Below are 20101 nucleotides of genomic sequence, written 5' to 3' on the forward strand. Positions count from 1 at the left end.
TGACTAAATATCAGGGTTGAAATATCATAAACGCAAATTTTACAACTGAATACTTTTATGTAAAAAAAAAATAAATAAAAATTTAGTTTTTATATAATTTTTATGTCAAAGAAAATATCGGGGCAACCGTAGCAAGGTGCGTCAAGTTGGGGTACGGTTTCGTAAATTAAGCACCGCGTACCCCTTGGTCAGTTGTTGGATGGATGACCGTGGCCAGTGCGGTCATCGTGATTCCAGCGTAAAACATTCCTGATCCAACGAGGGACACTGGTCAGTTAGCGGATGGGTGGCCGTGGTCGGGACGGTCACCAGATTCCGCTGTAATATCACCTGATCCAACGAAAAAAAAAACCTGGTGATGGAGAACTTGGGGGTCGTGTGACCTTTGAAGAGGCTTGACCCCTGTTCTCATCATCCAACAAATTGGGCTTGTCCCACATTTTTTTGTCATTTTTTTTTCTATTTATTGAATTATTAAAATGACATTTCAATAAATAAAAAATATTAGATATTTTTAACGCGGATATTATTATAACCAGGATATTTAGTCATGCAATCGATAAACCAACATATCATTAATTTTTTCAATCAATTATAAAAATATTAAATTCTTTGTATATAATTATAAAAAAATATCAAACGACTAGAAATAAAAAATAGCAAATGCATGAGTCATTTTAATATATATCTATATATGACAAACATTGAAAATGTATGAAACTTGGAAATCCATTGAAACCAGAAAAAAAAAATGACTCTATTTCGTAAGTTATCATCATATTTTAGTTCTTTTTTGCTACGTTTTTAAAATTTGTTCTTTTGAAGTGGATCAAAGTAAAGAACTAATGACGTAGTATATTTTTTTCTTTGAAATACGATTCAGGTCGTAACACCCGCATTTCTTTTCACATCAAAGTATTAGAAAAAAAAAAAAAAAAAAATTAAGCAAGTATGAAAAATTCAAGATAAAAAATTAAAAGATCAAATCAAGTAAACCGTTATGATAAATTAAATAGTTAGCACATTTATAAAAACACTAAAATTAAGAACCATAAATTTCAATCCCTATAAATTTCAACCAATTTATATTAAAAAAAAAAATTAAATTCTTCTTGCAAGTCAAGATAAAAAAATTTCACTTAATATTTTTAACAATTTTTCCTTTTTTATCCTGTAAATTCATCACTTTATTTTCCGGCTCTCTCAATCCCCCAGAGTATAAAAACAAAATTTAATATTTGAATTTTTCATATTTTACTTATATTATATATTTTTTTTTTACTGTCAAAACACAACGCCAGTTTTTTTTTTTTCATTAAAAAAGAGTAAAAATTGAAAACCTCTTGAAAGTTCTCCAACGTTTTAAATAACTGTCAAATTTTCTTGGATAATAATCTCCGACTCAAGAATAAACATAATAATAAATAAAAAAATATATTAATTCTACACCTGTATAATGATTCATGTAAATAATAGCTCATAAATCCTTGATCAATTGTTTTTTATATATATTTTTTTTTTCCCCAGTGATTTGTGAAAGTTTAAAATATTTATTCAAAACATCGCATATATTTCACGACACTCTACACTGATGGATATTTTTCATTTAATACATCAACACGCCGAAAAAAAAAAAACTTTTTTTTTTCGATATATATTTTAATAATAATTTATTTTCTACTAGAAAAAAAAAAAAAAACATCGATCGAAAATATTTCAAATTTATTATATTCACGTGTAGATAAAAAAAAATTTGATAAATAAATTCACAAGGGAGACTTTTGTTTGTAAATAATTTTCGAAAAAATTTCAATATTTTCGAGAAACAAGTAAAAAGAAAATTCAAGCTTGAAAAAATTTATCGAGTTTGTTGAAACAAGCATATTGAAAATTCCCTGAAGTCATATTCACTGACCCAAAAATCAACTAATCTCTAAATCGTTCATCAAAATATATAAACATAATTAAATTGATATTAAAAAAGCCAATGAATATAAAATTAAAATACAAAAAAAAAGATGATTAAAATTATTTTTATATCATATATTCATTTGATTGAATATCAATGATATTTAAATTGTTCAAATTATTGCTCAATTAGCGTATAAATTTACTCAAAAGCTGTGCACACAAAACACAAACATCAGATACCAAAAGTAATTTATATTTTCAAATATCGATTTATCTATATTCAACATCAATGAACACCAAAGTCTTCATTATTATTTCGGGTCATTAAATGCATAACTTGTTTACTTTTTAATAAATATATATATAAAAATCAAGTGGCTAACAAAACTATCAAAAACATGAAATATAATCTGAATGATAATTGTGTTATCAAATGGAGTAATTAAAAAATAACACAATGATTCAGTTTTAAACAATTATAATGATTTAAAAATATGATAAATAAACTCACCAATTGTTGAGCGTGATTGAAATCCTAGATTATTAGCTGGTTCTGCTGATGCTGTTGCTGCTGCTGTTGTTGGTGTTGCTGCTAATGTTGGTGTTGTTGATGGTGATACAAGTGATGATAATGATGTAATTGTTGTATTTGCATGTGATGATCTTCTATCATGTTCAATTGTATTTGTTAATGTTGCTATTGTTGGTGTAACTATTGTTGAGCTTGTTGCATTTTTTGATGGTAATTTTGATGTAAAAAAACTACATGTATCACAACCCTCAGCATTTCTACTTGATAAACGACAACAAGACCAACGTTTACCATTCCAAATGCCAGCATGATAACGTCCAGATAAACCAGGATTTTCACGACACACTGTAATCAATTAATTATAATATTTTATTAATTTATATCAAGCTAATTTATTCGTTTTACTTTATTATTTTATATTCTTTATTTAGGTCAAAAGAATCAAAATTTTAAAGCACTTACAACTCAAGCCCATGGTGCTAAATTTATATTTATTTAAATTTTTTTTTTTTTATTATTATCTTTCTAAAAGTTCACTAGTTAATTTTTAAATACACGTATTTTATCATCGTTTGTATTTTTTGTATTAACATGCTACCCACGATGTGTTAATGAATTTTTAAAAAATATCATCACTGTCTCATTATGAGTTGAATAAAAAAATTTTTTTAAAACACAAGACAACATTTTTAACAGACAATATTTTGTATGTTGTAGACTAAAATTCATGGGCAAGAAGTACAAACGAGTCAGGTCGAGGATAAAATTTTTTTTTGCTTCCAAAACTACCATTGAGTAAAAAAACTAACGCGCGCGTAATTCTGGGTCAAAAAAAATGAAAAAAAAAATACAAAAATTTACATTTTTAACATTCTTTTATTATTATTTTATTTTTTTTGTTTTTCTTTCTTCCTGAATGTTTGCTCCTCTATCCATTTGTTTGAACACGTTTTTTTATTATTTTATTTTTTTTTTTTTCAACTCATCTTCGAGGACGTCATCAGTGAGCCACCCACGTAGTCTCGTTTATCATTAGCATGTTCGTCGACCTGATAACGCTGATGACATTTTTTTTTTTTTTTTAATTTTCCTCAATTCAGTGTCTCGTTTTTTCTCTTTATCTTTTTGTCTCTATCTTGCTTTTTATTTTAAAACAGAACGTTTGGAGTTGAGACTCTTTTATACTCTTGGATATTCAAAAATAATTATCATAACTATTATTAGGTTTATCAGAAACTTGTAAAAAATTATCATACTATGCAATAAAGATATTTGCAAATTTAATCGGTTAATATATATTTTTTTTTTTATTGCAATTCAACACCTTGTAGTTTGCAAAGTTTGCATATTTTGTGTCATTTTGGAGCTACTAGTTTTTTTTTTATTCTTGCAATATAATAAATAAAAAAATTATTTTTTTTTTCCATCGATTAGTGGTGTTATTTTGCATAACATTTAATTTTTTTTTAAATTCTCTGATAGTAAAATTAAGCGACAAGATAAAAAAATAATAAAAATTTATTTAAAAAAAAAAATATTTTTTCGTCAACAAACAAATTTAACTTGTAAAGTTTTTTATTTTAATTAAGATAATTAAATTTTTTAAAATTGTTGACTCAAACATTGCGCTTGAGTGATTATTTTTTTAAGATAATTTTATTTTATATGATAACTATTAAAAATATAATTATGAAATAATCACAATTGTCTACCAATTATAACAATTATTTATTTATTTTTTTTTTTTAAGTCTAGCATATTTATCACTTGTACGTTTTCTCAACTTTGTAATTATTATTTCCGCAATTGTTGAATAACTATCTGTTTATTTTTAAATTTTTCTACACAACCAGTCACTATGACTGATTTGTGATTCAATATTTCACGTGCAGATTGTTCATAAATAAAAATATTTAAAAAATTTTAATCTAAAGAATGTTGAATTAAAAAAAATATAAAATCTCGTTTTAAAAAATGAGATAATTTTCATGATTATTTCAAACTCTACTGTCAGCCACACTAAATCACAACCCAGCTGGTCAAATTAAATTCAATTGAATTCAAAAATAATAATAACATTCATGCATTTTCATTAAAAGCGCATTAAATCCTGACAAACTTTCGAAAAAAAAATCACAAAAATTAAAATAAATTGAAAAAAAATTTCAACTATTTATAAAAAAAAAATTAAAAAAAACTAAATACGTATTTTTTTTTTCAGGTAAATACCAATTTTAAATTCTTGATATTCATTTTAAAAGTGACTTTCATGAAAAGCAATTTTCCAACTTAAATATAAAAGAATTTATTATATTTTTTTTTTCCCCAATTTTTCTACGTTTTATATTTTTTTTGTCATTTTAATTCTCACGTGAATATAAAAGTAAAAAAATAGTCAACACAGCTCGTAAATTTTCATTAATTAATTTTGTTTCATACTAAAAATTTTGTTTGACATTTAAAATATTAAATAACAATTGAAAAAAGAATTAATTAATAACAGCAAAAAAGCTGTATTGAAATGAAAAAAAAAAAATTTAAAATTTAATATCTCTAGAGGCATTTTATGAATGTTAAATAAAATTTCATATTAAATTTAGTAACACTCGTATGTCATGGGTCTCTTTGTTTGATTAAAACATATTCACAAAAGCCTCCTGGAATTTATTTTATCCAGAGTTTTAAAAAATAAAACACATTGTGTTGTCATTTACCTCGTCACATTATAAATGGATTAAAATTATTGACTAAAAATTTCATCAATACACTTTGTTATTATTCTGATATCTATTATTTTTCATTTATCAAAATTGTTTTTCAATTTTATCGTATCATCATCATGAAAAATCAATAATTCGAAAATTACCAAAACAAATTCTTGACTAAATATTTGTTCTTTTATTGACACAAAAAATAAAATAAATATTTGTATTTAATAATATTATTATCAATTGGTTTTTGAGTGTTTGTCTTTAAATTAAATTGTCTTGTTTTTTTTTAGTTAAATTACCTGTACGAAGTGCATCTATCCAGTCGGCTCTATCTGTATCTCTTGCAGCGAGAAGATAGAGGGTATATTCTTGTCCAGCATCACGATAACCAACTTGAAATGGTACACCAGGAGGTACACCACTTCCACCCCCACTTCCTGAACCTGTTTCACTTCCGGTAGCCACGTCGCCAACTACCCCAATTCCCAGGGTTACTGTTTCCACCACGTGGATATTTTCAACTGCAATACGACCTCGTTCTTTTCGACGCTAAAAAAAAAAATAATTTACAATAAAATTTCATTTAATTATTTTATAGTATATTTATATTTTAATTTATAAAAATATATTTCATTTTTAAATTTTTCTTTTTTATAAATTTAATTAACATGTGTAGATTTATCTTTATTTAATTTTTTAAATAATTTAGTTTTTTTTATATAATTATAAACACTAGTTAACTAGAAAATAAATTTAATTTTTTTTCTTTTTTATGTAACAAAAAAAAAGGGAATAAAAGCTTTTCATAATTTTTTTTTTTTTAAATATGTGTGTGTGCCCACAGGAAATGGACTAAATAAAACATTCAAAAAGAAAAAAAAAAAAAAATTGTAATATTATTTTTTATCTTGTGAATATAATTCCGCAAAAAAAAAAAATAAAAAAAAAAATTCTCGAGTAAGTTTATTAAAATTTTATTTAACGAGTAAAACTTGAATACAGTACTCTCGGTTTTTCATTTGACATGAATAATATTCTAAAAAAAAATTTTTAAAATTATAAAGTTACATAAAAAAAAAAATAAGAAATATAAATTAAATAATAATTATTTAATTAGAATTTATCTTGTTCAATGCAATTGAAATATTAATTTTTATTGCATCAATTACGTAGCTAAATTTCATATATAAAAATTAATTATTAAACTTTTTTTTTCAATATAAAATAGTTGAAAATCAAACGCACGTGGTGTAGAATAAAAAATAATTTTTGTCGAGTCAGAAAAGCTTGATGGAAAAGATCTAGAACAAGTTAAGCTCAACTGCAATTTAAATTCGACAATGTGGATATATAAGCTTCAGTGAAACATCAAGTTTTTAAAAAAAAAAATTCAATAATAATGATACAACAGAGAAAAAGAACTCTTTATTCACTTAAACCATTTTTTTTTTTTTCTTTTTTCATTTGGACGAGTTTACTTTTGTCACAGACTTGACGAAGAATAATATATATATATTTTTTTTTTTTATTTCTCTTTATAATTACTTTGTAAGTAACTCTGCTATGTCAAAGTTGAGTGTTAATGAACATAGACATGTACAAAAAAAAAATATAGGTGAATGAGAAATAAATAAAATGGGACAAAAAGTCACTTAGTTTTTTTTTTTTTTCTTTACTTAGAGGTATTAATGAGGTGTAATACACATATGTGAATAGAATTTGATTTACTCTAGTAATTTGAGAATTTTTTTTTCTTTTTGTTTCAACGGTTAATTGAATTTTTTCTAGAACAAAAAACACGCGCCATCGTTACCAGAAGAAATTACGTGGATAAATTTTACGTGAATAGAAAAAAAAATTTATTTAAAATTCAATTTATAAAATTTCTAATTAAATTACATTAATACTTTTAGTTAAAAAGTAAAACAACTAGTATTTTAAAATTTATTTAAAAAAGAAAATTTTTAATGACAAAAGTTTATTTAAAAAAAAAAATAGAAAGAAAATTATTGTGCTGATGTATTTAATTTTGAGTATAAAAATATATAATATTTATGATCAAGAAAATAGTGAGTTAAAAAAAAATGATCCACTGAGTGATCGATAAATTTTTTACTCAATGAAAAAATAAATTGAAAATTGTAAAAAAAAACATGGAAATTTCAAGATAACAATACCTGAAGACTGGCGGGTTCTTGGCTGCTGTTAGACAGGTTTAAAAATTCAAAATCAATGTTATGTTTATCAAGATATGTATCAGATGTTGATGAAATGGACCTGGTGTATACTTTCGGGGGCAAGTTTGTCATAGAATAACCGGGGTTGTCCGTAGATCGATTGAGAACGTGCGCCCGCGCGTATGCCAACACTTAACTCAATATTTACAAAATACAACACAAATTATATAAATTATATTCAATTATTCAAGCAAACAACAATAATTAACATTAAAATTTTTGAAAACAACAAAATTTTATCGATAAATATTGATAAACAAGGTGTGTATCAATATTTAGAAGAAAAAATATTCAAAAGAAAAACCGGTAAATAATTTTGCTTTTTTTTATTTTTGATCAATTAGATAATAATTGATGATTATTGTTGCACAATGATGATCCTTCGATGGCAACGGAAAACCAACTGAGCCCGCTATATTCGTGAATGTGTTTTAGAATGTGCAGAATATTTTTAAAAGGGGGTTGGTGGCAAGTAAGGGTTGACCAAATGCGCTTGCGTTTTAAATTGCAAAAAAAAGAAAAAAAATTATTTCAATCAAATATAAAATTCATATAAAAATATTGTTATGTAATTATTTGATAAAATATTAATTTTTTTAAATTTAAAATATTATTTAGTATTAATAAAAATTATTAAATGATAAAATATCAAAACAATTTAACTTGAAATTTAATTATTTTATAAAATTTGATTTAAATCTTGAAATTTATAAATTGAAATTAATAATTTAATATAAAATTTAATTAAATTATAAAAACAACAATATTTTAAAATGGAAATTAAAGATATTTCCTTGTTCTTTTTTTTTTTTTTTGTATATATAAATAAATAAATAAATATAATTATAAAAATATGTGTGTTTAAAAATAAATGTTTGAAGATAAATTATCATGGAGAAAAAAATTGATAAAATATAAATAAAAATAATAATAAATAATAAAATTTACCTCTCCATCAGTGTCATAATATATCAAATAACGACGTGATATTATAAACCATCTTTGTTTATAATTAATTGGTGTAAAACGTTTTTTATTTTGTGAACGTTTTATCATGAATCCTTCTTTAACTATTTCATCATTTGAATCTTCTTTTTCGTCTTTACCTCCCATTCTGACGGAAATCCTTCCTAAAAATAAATTAATTAATTAAAGTTTAAACAATAATAATATCATCAATTTAACAATATAAATAATCAATAAAATATATTAATTTATTAATTAAATATACTTGTCAATAAAAATTATTTTAAAAAATTACTTTTTAAACGTGCAAACATTTTTCGTCAAATAAATTTATAATCAAGCCTTTAATTAACAATAAAAAATTAATAATAAATATCAATTATAAGTTTATATTTTATCTGTAATTTTAAATGATAAAGATAAATTGTCGATTAACAAGATCGAAGATATAAATTTTGAGGTTATGATGTTAGAGATGCAAATGTTGTCTGAATACTAAAATAAAATGAAATAAAATAAGTAAAAGAAAAAATAAAAAGAAAAATTAAATAGCAATTTATAAAATAAATTTTATGAATATATTTATAGATAAATATTTACAAAATAATTAAAATTAAAAATTATTTATAAAACAAACAAAAACATAGAAATAAAATTTTAAATAATATTTTTCGATTGAAATTTTAAATACCTTCTGACCTCGAGAAAAATGAACAAACCGGCATTTTTACATCAACAAATATATATTGTTAAATAATAAATAATTTAACTTTGATAAAAACATTAAACACACAATAAACAAAACAAAACTAATAATGATAATAAAAGGGGCACATACATACGAGCTCCCTAAGCGAATTGGCGTGTGCACCCATTGGAATGCAAAAGAATACTATGAAAGAAAAAAAAATAAAATAAGAAAAAAACTACTCTAAAGAGAGGAAAGGATTATAAAAAATATATATAATAAATTAAATTAAATAAATCATTTGTTATCATCGAGGCATTGTTATCATCATTATTGAGGATATAAAAAATAAAAATAATCTATAATAATAATTGCATTTACAATATAAATAATAATTTTATAATAAAAAAAAAAAAAAACATAAAATACATTTACATTTTTCTCACGTATAACATAAATTTTTTTATTTATTTTTTTTTTATTCAACACACAAGAGTGAATGTAAAATGGCCGATAAATTAAAATTATATTTTAAAAAAAAAAAATAATAATATTTTAATAAAAATTGAATATATTAACGTACCATTTGTATTATTATTTACAATTTTTGATAAATTATTATTGTCATAAATATTACCGGTATCATGACATGCGAAACAACAAAAAAATTCACGTGGAATTATATTGCAACGCGCGGGCGCGCACAAATCCAATCTGTCAAACGAAAAACGTTGAAAATTCATATAAAAATCATATATTTTGATTGAGAGAGATAAAAATTTATGTCTTTATTATGAAAAAAGATAAAACGTCACGCACTTTTTTGACATATATTAAGGGGGGTGTCCACTAGTCGAACAAGTTATCTCTACTTAACTCCAAAAAACAACTAGATTTTTTAGTGACATTTGAAAAAACATTATTTTTTTCTCTCGTAAGTCACAACAATCCACAAACTTGGCCAATAAATTTTGCTTGTAAATAAGCTCTTAATTATTACGTGGAACAAAAAAATAATTATTTCGTTTTTTAAATTTATTTCTTTTAAAAAATTAAAAATCCAGGGAATTTTTATTGTTACCACATAAAAATTAAGGGGCGTATCCACTAGCCAAGTTATTTTTTAATTATTTTTGTTATTTTTAATTATAATTAATAATTAATTTCATAATAATTTATCAACTTGTCAAAAATTATAATATAACTGTCAAACATTTTTGTTTATTTATTTTTTTTTTAAGCGAAAAACAGTGGCGCTTTATCGGATGACACTGCAAACTATTCTGTAAAACAGTTGTGTTGTTTTTCTTTTTGTCTTGTCAAATTTTCAATGTAACAATAATACTAGCTAAACAATAAAAAATAAAAACATAAATTATTGAAGAATAATAATTAAAACAATATAAATTATTATGTAAGTATTTATAATTAAAAAATTAAAATCAAAATTAATAAACAAACAATATCTAACCTCAAAAAAAAATGTATTCCTTTCTTTTTTTTTGGAATAGAATATACCTATATAAAATAGAATGGCAGCTTCAGAGGCAATGCAGGTGAGCTCATTGCCCTTACCACCAAGTAAATATATAAAACTATTTACTGATGATAATGTTAAACGAGGAAGAGTACCAAGACCACCACCTCCAATTCATGATAATTATTCAATGTTTGGAAATATATTTAATGCTGATGATACAATAATACGTCCACTTGAAGCACAAGGAATTAAAAGATTATATCCTCAACATTTTGATAGACGTAGAGAATTAAAAAAATTAAATCATTCTTTGTTAGTTAATTTTTTGGATCTTATTGATTTATTAGTACAATGTCCAGACAGTCCAAGACGTGGTGAAAAAGTTGAAGATTTAAGTTTATTATTTATACATATACATCATTTGTTAAATGAATTTCGTCCTCATCAAGCTAGAGAAACACTACGTGTTATGATGGAACTACAAAAACGACAAAGAGTTGAAACAACACTAAGGTTTCAAAAACATTTAGAAAAAGTACAAGAAATATTACAAAATGCATTACAATCTTTGCCTGATACATCTGATTTGGATACTAAATTATCAATTAATATTGAAGCCATGGATTGTACTGATAATATGAATTCAGAACAACTAAATCCAGATCCATGTTGTTCAAGTGATAGAATTATGTGTATGATGATTGATGATGCAACAACATCAACTGGTATTTACTAAACAAAAAAAATAATATATATAATTTCTTAATTCCTAAAAAAAAAAACAAATAAGCTATAATTATTATAAATAAATATATTATTAATTATCATGTACATATTTTAAATAATTTTTGAAATAAATAAAAACAATTTTTTGTTTAATTTTTGTGTTTTTTAATTATATTTTTATTGATTTTTTATTCAGACAATTCGGGATTATTTAGAGGAGAGTACAATTTATTTTTAAGATGAGTTTTTTATTTTTTGTTGGGATTGGAAAGTGGAATTTATTTATTATATGTAAATTTAATTAAAACAGTTTTTTTTTTTTAGTTTTAGTTATTTTAAACTCACCTTGATGTTGTCCAAGACTGAAAAAATTATATAAATTAAATAATCAAGGTTTGATGATTAAAAATATTATTGATGATTAATTTGATCCTTGATTCAGCATCTGTAACAATAAATTATGTTATTCATCCGCAATCCAACCAAGACATCTAGGCAATCTGAAAAATGAAAATTTAATTTATTGAAAAATCAAAGAAACATTTTATATCAATTTGAAAAAGTTATATTAATTTTATTAATTTAATTAGTGAAAAATTGATAATTTGTGAATTTAAAAAAAAAAAACAATAAAAAAATGTTAATTATGTTTATTTATATGACTTTATTTTTTTTTAAATAAATAATTTAAATGACATTATGTTTCTTTGATTTTATAAACATATTTTTATACAATGACAAATTTTATTTGAGTCAGCCAGTCAGATTTTCCAAGCAGCAAAAATCCTGTTGACAGAAAAAAAAAAGCAAAGATAGAAGGGAAAAAGATACTTGGATCAAATGGAAATTCAAAAAAAAAAAAAATGGAAAATGACATAAGGAATTTACAGGATGACGTCTGCCAGCATTTGTTTTTTCTTATTGAAATTATTTTCAATTTTTTCTTTTTGAAGTTTTCTACTCGAGTATTTTCAAATTTGCACCTTTTTTTTTTTTTTTTCTTTTTTCTTCAAGTTTTTTTGTAGTCACTTGTCTTGGCTATTAACAGTATTAAATAGTTGATTTTGATTTTAAAAGTACTTCACGATAATTATTTATCTAATTGGACAATTTTTATCTTTCACATATTTTTTAAAACGAAAAAAAAAATATAATAAACACAAAACATCACTCGCGATTAATGTCATTTAAAGAAAAAAAAAAATAATAACAAATTTTATTATTTTTTTTTTCATTGATGATAAATTTTTCCACTGAATAATCTTTTCTTCATTCTGTTGATGTAACACCATAGTTGATTGTTGATTATTATTGTTTTTTTTTTTGTATATCTGCATTATACATATATTTTTTTTTTTTAAATTAATTATTTTTTTAAAAACGAAAAATAATTAAAAAATAATTAATACGAATTATTTTTTCGCCATTGTCCTCTTCCTCCTCTTGGTCTAAATCCACCACGACTTCCACCTCTGTTATTTCCACGGAACCTTCCACGATTACCTTCAAAAAAAAAAAAAATCATAAAAATTATTAGCTTTTCAATAAACAAATTATATACATTAATTATTTTTACAAATTTAAATTTACCATAATTTGAAGAAATACTTGAACTGAATTTTCCACTTGGTGGAGTATAAATTTCTCTTTTTCCTCCTTTATTGTTGTTGTCCTCTTTGTTACGTTTAATTGGTGATTTTTCATTACCAAATGTTATTGGTGTATGACGTTTTTGTCCAACTGTTACTTTTTCACTCTGTAATAATAACAACAATAACATTAATATATTACTAATGCTTAAAATAATGTTAATAATAAATAAATCAATTAACTACCTTTTTATCAACAGCCAATGTTTTCCAAGACAAATGTATAATACTCTTAAAACTTGGTGGTGAATGAAACAAATCTTTAATAAGTGTATTAATATTATTTGTTGTTTTTAATGCAATAACTTTTAATTTATTTTCATCTGTTTTTAATTCATCTTCAGTTTTTCCACTAATAGCTTCACGTAATTTTTTGATATATCCTTGTATTCCACGTGCAAAATATTGTAATCTTAAACGAAATTCTTTCAATTGTTCAGTATCTTTTAATAAAAATTCTGGTGTTTGTTTGCATAATTTATGAAATGCATACATTAAACATTCAACATGACTAAATTGTAATTTTGGTAATTCTGTTATATCAGTATCTGGTGGTAATGGCATATATGTTATAAGTGAATTATAAAGTTGTTGTACTTTATCTTCTGGTTTTTCAATGCTACCACAAAAACCAATTATTTCAGCAAGTAATTTAAGTGTTTCAAGTTGTGCATCACGTCCATCTGGTGATTTAATTAATGATAAATGTGGTAATATTTGTATACATATATATGTTACATATTTTGATGAATCAATTTGTGCACTATAATGTGGAAGTGCATGTTTTATACATTGTATAAGTCTAACCCATTGTTCAATATTTGTATATTTAAATGGTACTGTTAATTCAGCTTGTTCAATTGTAATATCAATGAGTTCTTGTTGTCCAGATACTGTTGAACTTAATTTTGTCCAACTAAGCATTTCCATTATACTATGAAATTCATCAGCATTAACATCATTTAATACTTTTTTACATTCAGATATTAATAAATCTTCTGGTTCTTTTGTTATGACATCATGACCAATTGCTTTTAGCTTTGTTGCTAAAAATTTTATACAACGATCTCTTGTACCATCATCACCATTTAATATTTGACTGAAAAATCCACTAATTGTTCCTATAAATTAAACGAAATACATCATCAACATCATCAAATTAAATTATTTATTATTTATAATAAATTATTTACAAACCTTTTGGATCATTTTTCATTAATGACATGATGCTGTTATGAACAACTGATAATTCTGTTGGATCTTGAGCTTGAAGTAATTGAGCTAAAATATCAGCAATTCTAGCAGTATGTTCTTTATTGTCCTTGCAAAGTGCTGGTAAATCTTTAATTGCTTGTTTTCGTATCTGTATAAAAATTAAATATTTATTAGCATTTAGGTTATATTTCATGACCTTATATGGTCAACAAATAACAACAGCTGTTTAATCAATTATCATAAATAAAAAGAACAACTTACAGCCATGTCTTCATCTTCACAAAGATCCAAGTGTGCATCAATTGCTTTATCAGCAAGTTTTGGAAAATGTTTAAAAAATCTTGCAATAAATTGAGATGCCAAACGTTTTTCCTTTGCTGAACCTTTAACTGCTGTTAATATCTCCAAGTATTCTTTTTCATGCTAGAAAAAAAAAAAATTTCATAATTAATAACAATAAAATAATTATCAACATATGTTTATGAATAATTTTTTGAAACGTGGAAGTTGAAAAAATAAAAAAAAAACCATGATTCATTAGTCAAAAGTAATTTTACCTCGGCAAGTTTGTCTTTGGCGTCAGCTAAAATGCCAAAATTTTTGTATAATTTTTCAATACTGTCTGTACTCATTTTGAATGATAATTCACAGTTTATTAAATTATAATAATTTAAAGTTTATTATTTTTATAATTTACACTTTGTTAAACAATATTATTTTTAACTGGATAACCGGCAAAATAACGTTTTAATATGGAGCAAAATATATTTTATAGATCCGTGTGTGGGCAAACAAAAATGGTTGCCGTTACACGAGAATTTTTTTTTTTTCTACAGGAGGGGCAAAGGGAAAAATCCAAGTGCTGCCAACTTTAATAAATAAATAAATTAATTAATTCTCTAAATTTTACCGAAAAAAGAAAGGATAAAAACAATGTTTAAAAATTAATTAAAATTAATTGTTATTAAATAATACAAATAATAATTATAATTAGTAATTATTTTGGTTTTTTAAAAATTTAATTTGTTTTTATCAATATCCAGGTGTCAGCACAAGAACTTTCCAAAAAAAAAAAAAAAATTAATTACATGAATTTTGAGGTTGTTAAATAAATAACAATAAAAATAAACTGGACAAGTGTTAATAATTAAAAAATAATACAAAAAAATGTCAACAAGATGGTAAGCTGATAAATAAATAATATTAATAAATTAATACAGCTAAATGTTAAATAAATTGAATGAATTTAATGATTGATTTCAGGTATCCATTGTATCAAAGAGGCAATCCTCAACTTCGTGTTTTTTTGCCAAATTTTTGGATGAAACTTGTTAATAAACAATTTAAATCACCTGACAATATTGTTGAATTTCATTGTTCAATGGAAATGACACAATTTGATGTTAAAAATTATCTAGAAAAAATATACAACATTAATGTTGTTGATGTTAGAACAAGAATAAAAGTAGGAAAATTTTCAAAAAGTGTTTATGATGGTACAATTATTAAGGCTGATGATATAAAAGTTGTCTATGCAATTTTGGTAAGTTGTTTAACATATTTATTGAAAAAATATAATATCCATTACATTAATTATAAATTATTTTTGTTTTTAAACAGCCAAAGGATCAAAAATTTGTGATGCCAGACTTATTTAAAAAAGAAGAAAGTGAAAAAGAAGATAAAACTGAAAAAAGAACATTTGAACAAATGAAAGATGGCTTTAAATCTTTCTTAAATTCTAATAACAAACCAGGTGTTCCTGGATGGTTTAGTTTTTAATTAAATAATATGTTAATAATAGTTTTATTATAATGAAAAATAAATTCAACATCTTGTTAATTGACTTGTTTAGTTTGTCAATTATTTTCTGCATTTTTCAAGTCAAAGTTTTATCTTTGCTTCGTCCATCATAAATGCCCAGGCTTTACATTCTGGACAACGTTCAAAATCACTGATGTACACAACCTGTTGATAAAATAAATAATTTATTAAATTAAAAAACAAAATTTTCCAAGATAAAAAATATATAAAAACTTACATTTTTGTGAACATTGCATCTTGTTTTAACTCTTCCAATTGTGTGATGTAAACATCCATTACAATAAATGTAACCCTTTGGTCTTGCACAAATACACTCATTACTTGATGAAGTTTTAATCCAATTTAATGATGAAATATCATTTTCATCATTATTTTTAGCATTATTAAAATTCATTTTTAATTCTGCAAATAAAATAAAATTCGTTTATGTCAAAATAAATATTGTGTTGTTAAAATAAACAACAAAGATCAGATAAAAACCAGACTTAAATAATAAAATAATAATAATACAATTATAAATACTTACAGAAATTATTAATGATAATTTTATTTTAAATTCAGTCTCAACTTGATCAACACAAACTTCTTTTTATTTTTTATTATTTCTTTCTTTTGTTCACCACGTAGTTATTTTTTTTAACGACACACAAAATTGTAAAACAATTTAATAATTATTATCAAGATATTTTATTACAATTATTAATGATAAATAATTAATTTATTTGGTGTGTTTGATGAATCAACAACCAGAATGTTCGAGAGCACAATGTTGTCTAAATGAAAAACCAACAGAATTTGATTTCTTTTCACTGCTCTTCAGTCTTCACACATTGTGTTTGAAAAATAATAATAACAAAACAAAAACGTTTTTAAGCAAAATGTAAACAAATACAATATTTACTATTTGGACCAATAAAATCATGGGGGTCATCGAAGGAGAGACTATTTCAACCAATAAGAAATTGAGAAAAAAAAAAATAACGATATTCCAAGAATTGGTATCTTCAATTATCACAGAAATATTTAATATATTTTTTTTTTAATTTTTATTAATAATTATTAATAAAAATTAAAAATAAAAAAATGAAAATCAATTTGTAATTTGTTTTAACGGTTTTTTTATCATTTTTTTTTTTTTTTTTCTCTTTTTGTCTTTTATCGATCAAACTTTGTTGATTGCTGTATAAAAAAAACCACAAAAAATTATTATAAATATTAAAAAATAAAGCTAATATTATATATTTATAAAAAATACATTTACATAGATAAAAAAATTAAAACACAATAGTGTTGTTAATTGATGATTAAAAATTTTTGTAAAATATAAAAAGCTAATATGGCAGGAATAAACAATGACAACAAAAGATCTGTTAACAATAATTTATCAACAATTTATGGAAGGTAATTAAAATAAATAAAAATAATCTATTTTTAAATTGAAAATAAATTTTCATAATGATTTATCAGAGTGCCCACAGTTGGAACAGACAAAATGAAGGTAACATTTTGCACAGATATGGACAAATCAGTAATTGTTTATAATTTTGAAAAACGAGGTTGGAGTCAAGTTGGTCCAGAAGATGATTGGAATTTTTACTGGTAAAATAATAGTATTTTTAATAATTTTTATGACAATAAATAATCAAATAATTTCAACAGGGCAGTAACACAATCATGTAGAAATATATTTAGTGTTGAAACTGGATATCGTATGGGTGATAATCAGTAAGTATTTATTAATTAACAATAAATATTCAAAAGAAAAAATAAATTAACATTAATTTTTAGATTAATAAATCATTTTCCAAATCATTATGAGCTAACAAGAAAAGATTTACTTGTTAAAAATATAAAAAGATACAGAAAAGATCTTGAAAGAGAAGGAAGTCCACTTGCTGAACGTGGTGATGTACCAGGAAAATATCTTCATCTTGATTTTATACCAGTAACATTTGTTCTACCAGCTGGTAAATTAAAATATTAAACAATTTTTATTTTTAAATCTTCATAAATTTAATATAAAAAAAATTATTTAATTTTATTAAAACTAGACTACAATATGTTTGTTGAAGAGTACAGAAAATCACCTCAAAGTACATGGATCATGAAACCATGTGGTAAATCACAAGGTGCTGGTATATTTTTAATAAATAAATTAAGTAAATTAAAAAAATGGTCACGTGAAGCTAAAAATCCATTCAACCCAAATTTATCAAAAGAATCATATGTCATATCAAGGTAATTAATTAAAAAATAATTAAACAGCAAATTTATAATATTTCTTTTTTTAGATATATTGATAATCCTTTATTAATTGGTGGTAAAAAATTTGATTTACGTCTTTATGTATTGATAACATCATTTCGTCCACTCAAGGCATATCTATTTAAGCTTGGTTTTTGTAGATTTTGTACTGTTAAATATGACACAAGTATACAAGAGCTAGACAACATGTACGTTCATCTTACAAATGTGTCTGTTCAAAAACATGGGGTAAAAATAAAAATATTAAGTCATTATTAAATAAACGTTGTTAATTTTTAATGATTAATTTTTTTAAGGATGAATATAATAGTCTTCATGGTGGTAAATTAAGTGTACAAAATCTTCGTTTATATCTTGAAAGTACAAGAGGTAAAATTGTTACTGAAAAACTATTTTCAAATATATCATGGTGTATTGTACATTCATTGAAAGCTGTTGCACCAGTTATGGCTAATGACAGACATTGTTTTGAATGTTATGGCTATGATATTATTATTGATAATAAATTAAAACCATGGCTAATTGAGGTAATGATTTTATTGGGTTAATTGATTTAAAAATTTATATTGTTATTTTATTATTGCAGGTAAATGCATCACCATCATTGACATCAACTACTGTTAATGATAGAATTTTAAAATACAAATTAATTGATAATATTATATCAGTTGTATTACCACCTGATGGAGTTCCAGAGTTTGTATTATTAGTAACATTTTTAAATTAAATATTTCATTTAATTATTTTAATTTTTTCAGTGTCAGATGGAACAAATGTCCAACTATTGAAGCCATGGGAAATTTTGAACTTCTTTTGGATGAAGAATTAGCAGCTCAAGATGAGAAAGAAACAACTTCAAATAAATATAAAAACTCAAACAACAAATGGAAATAATTAAAATAATTTTTTTTTATATTTATTTTTATTTTTTTTTTCGTTTAAAAATTGTTTTTTTCTTTTTTTTTTTTTTTTTTATACATATATTTTACATGTGGCAATTTTTCAACCACTACGTAACGATATAATGAAATGAAATTAATTTTTTAAATAAATTTATCAAGTGTCAATGATTAATCAATTTTTAGAAAAATTTAATTATTAATAATTGTTAATTTATGGCACACTATTGCAATTAATATATTTTAATTTACAAAATAACATTTTTTTATTTTTCATTTAATTTGTTAAAAATTTATCATGTTTTTATAATGATATTAACAATTTTTTTTGATTTATTTTCTTTAACAAGTAAATTTAAATAAATAAAAAAAATGGCAATTTTTTATTTTTACACATGGAGGCCTTTATTTTTTAAATACCACATTTTAAAATTTAAATTTCATCTCATTTATTTCATTTACGATAATAATAATAGTAATAAAATAATAATAATAATAACTCTACTATTATATCTATATAATACGATATACTTTGTATCACAATTAACAGAGTATAGATAAAAAATTAATTAAATAGCATGGTAGACAAATATATATCAACGTTTTTTTCTTTTTTTTTTTCTTTTTTTCAAAGTTTAATAACAAAATTGTATTAATTAAACATAAAGAAAAGTCTTACAAAAAAAATTTCATATGAAATAAAAATAATTATATATTATATTATTTATTATTTATAAAAAAAAGGAGAAAAAAAAAAAAAAACAAATTATTGTTCTAGTAACAAGTAATTTTCTGTTTTTTTTTTTTTTTTTTTTCGTATTTACATAAAAAATTGTATAATAATTATCTACAAGGCACCACGATCAACTCTAATCATCATTTAAAAGTATAAAAAAAAAAAAATATTTGTGATCTGTGATCACTAGGCACTGTGGCATCATCTACTTTGTACAATTCATTTTTTTTTCTTTTTTTTTTTTTCTTTCTTTCTTTATACA

General features: G+C 23.0%; 6 protein-coding genes across 8 annotated transcripts in view; 3 read left to right on the forward strand and 3 right to left on the reverse strand.

Moving 5' to 3' along the window:
• The window catches only part of LOC122859265 (tyrosine-protein kinase Btk29A), a 37670-nt gene extending 27560 nt beyond the window's left edge, over positions 1-10110 (reverse strand). Inside the window, exons 1-4 of one of the 3 annotated variants that reach the window (XM_044162702.1) lie at positions 9629-10110; positions 8340-8521; positions 5454-5703; positions 2423-2788 (exon numbers count right to left, since the gene is read on the reverse strand). In XM_044162702.1, coding sequence (XP_044018637.1) covers positions 2423-2788; positions 5454-5703; positions 8340-8521; positions 9629-9788 — 958 coding nt within the window. In that variant the 5' untranslated portion in view covers positions 9789-10110. Of the gene's footprint in view, positions 1-2422; positions 2789-5453; positions 5704-7331; positions 7834-8339; positions 8522-9048; positions 9247-9628 lie in introns of those variants that run through there. The other 2 variants (XM_044162703.1, XM_044162704.1) reach the window with 2 other exon arrangements.
• Positions 10111-10276: 166 nt separating this feature from the next.
• Positions 10277-11404, forward strand: LOC122859274 (mediator of RNA polymerase II transcription subunit 7). The gene is made up of 2 exons (XM_044162717.1): positions 10277-10459; positions 10557-11404. The coding sequence occupies exon 2, from the start codon at positions 10578-10580 to the stop codon at positions 11259-11261; it is 684 nt and encodes a 227-aa protein (XP_044018652.1). The 5' UTR covers positions 10277-10459; positions 10557-10577; the 3' UTR covers positions 11262-11404.
• Positions 11405-11595: 191 nt separating this feature from the next.
• Positions 11596-14927, reverse strand: LOC122859270 (apoptosis inhibitor 5). Its single transcript, XM_044162714.1, has 6 exons — positions 14673-14927; positions 14377-14538; positions 14098-14263; positions 13087-14021; positions 12842-13007; positions 11596-12754 (listed from the first exon to the last, which is right to left on the reverse strand). The coding sequence occupies exons 1-6, from the start codon at positions 14745-14747 to the stop codon at positions 12654-12656; spliced, it is 1605 nt and encodes a 534-aa protein (XP_044018649.1). The 5' UTR covers positions 14748-14927; the 3' UTR covers positions 11596-12653.
• A 276-nt stretch (positions 14928-15203) lies between these two features.
• LOC122859276 (39S ribosomal protein L23, mitochondrial) lies at positions 15204-16124 on the forward strand. Its single transcript, XM_044162719.1, has 3 exons — positions 15204-15296; positions 15379-15658; positions 15736-16124. Exons 1-3 carry the CDS (start codon positions 15283-15285, stop codon positions 15895-15897), a joined length of 456 nt encoding a protein of 151 aa, XP_044018654.1. The 5' UTR covers positions 15204-15282; the 3' UTR covers positions 15898-16124.
• On the reverse strand, positions 15997-16896 carry LOC122859277 (uncharacterized protein CG13380). The gene is made up of 3 exons (XM_044162722.1): positions 16466-16896; positions 16157-16341; positions 15997-16083 (listed from the first exon to the last, which is right to left on the reverse strand). The coding sequence occupies exons 2-3, from the start codon at positions 16331-16333 to the stop codon at positions 16000-16002; spliced, it is 261 nt and encodes an 86-aa protein (XP_044018657.1). The 5' UTR covers positions 16334-16341; positions 16466-16896; the 3' UTR covers positions 15997-15999.
• A 316-nt stretch (positions 16897-17212) lies between these two features.
• Positions 17213-19098, forward strand: LOC122859271 (probable tubulin polyglutamylase TTLL1). The gene is made up of 9 exons (XM_044162715.1): positions 17213-17340; positions 17407-17538; positions 17599-17664; positions 17728-17906; positions 17991-18177; positions 18231-18432; positions 18501-18731; positions 18791-18900; positions 18963-19098. The coding sequence occupies exons 1-9, from the start codon at positions 17276-17278 to the stop codon at positions 19096-19098; spliced, it is 1308 nt and encodes a 435-aa protein (XP_044018650.1). The 5' UTR covers positions 17213-17275.
• The last annotated feature ends 1003 nt before the right edge of the window (positions 19099-20101 follow it).

This window comes from Aphidius gifuensis, linkage group LG6 (assembly GCF_014905175.1).
Source record: "Aphidius gifuensis isolate YNYX2018 linkage group LG6, ASM1490517v1, whole genome shotgun sequence".
Lineage (NCBI taxonomy): Eukaryota > Metazoa > Arthropoda > Insecta > Hymenoptera > Braconidae > Aphidius > Aphidius gifuensis.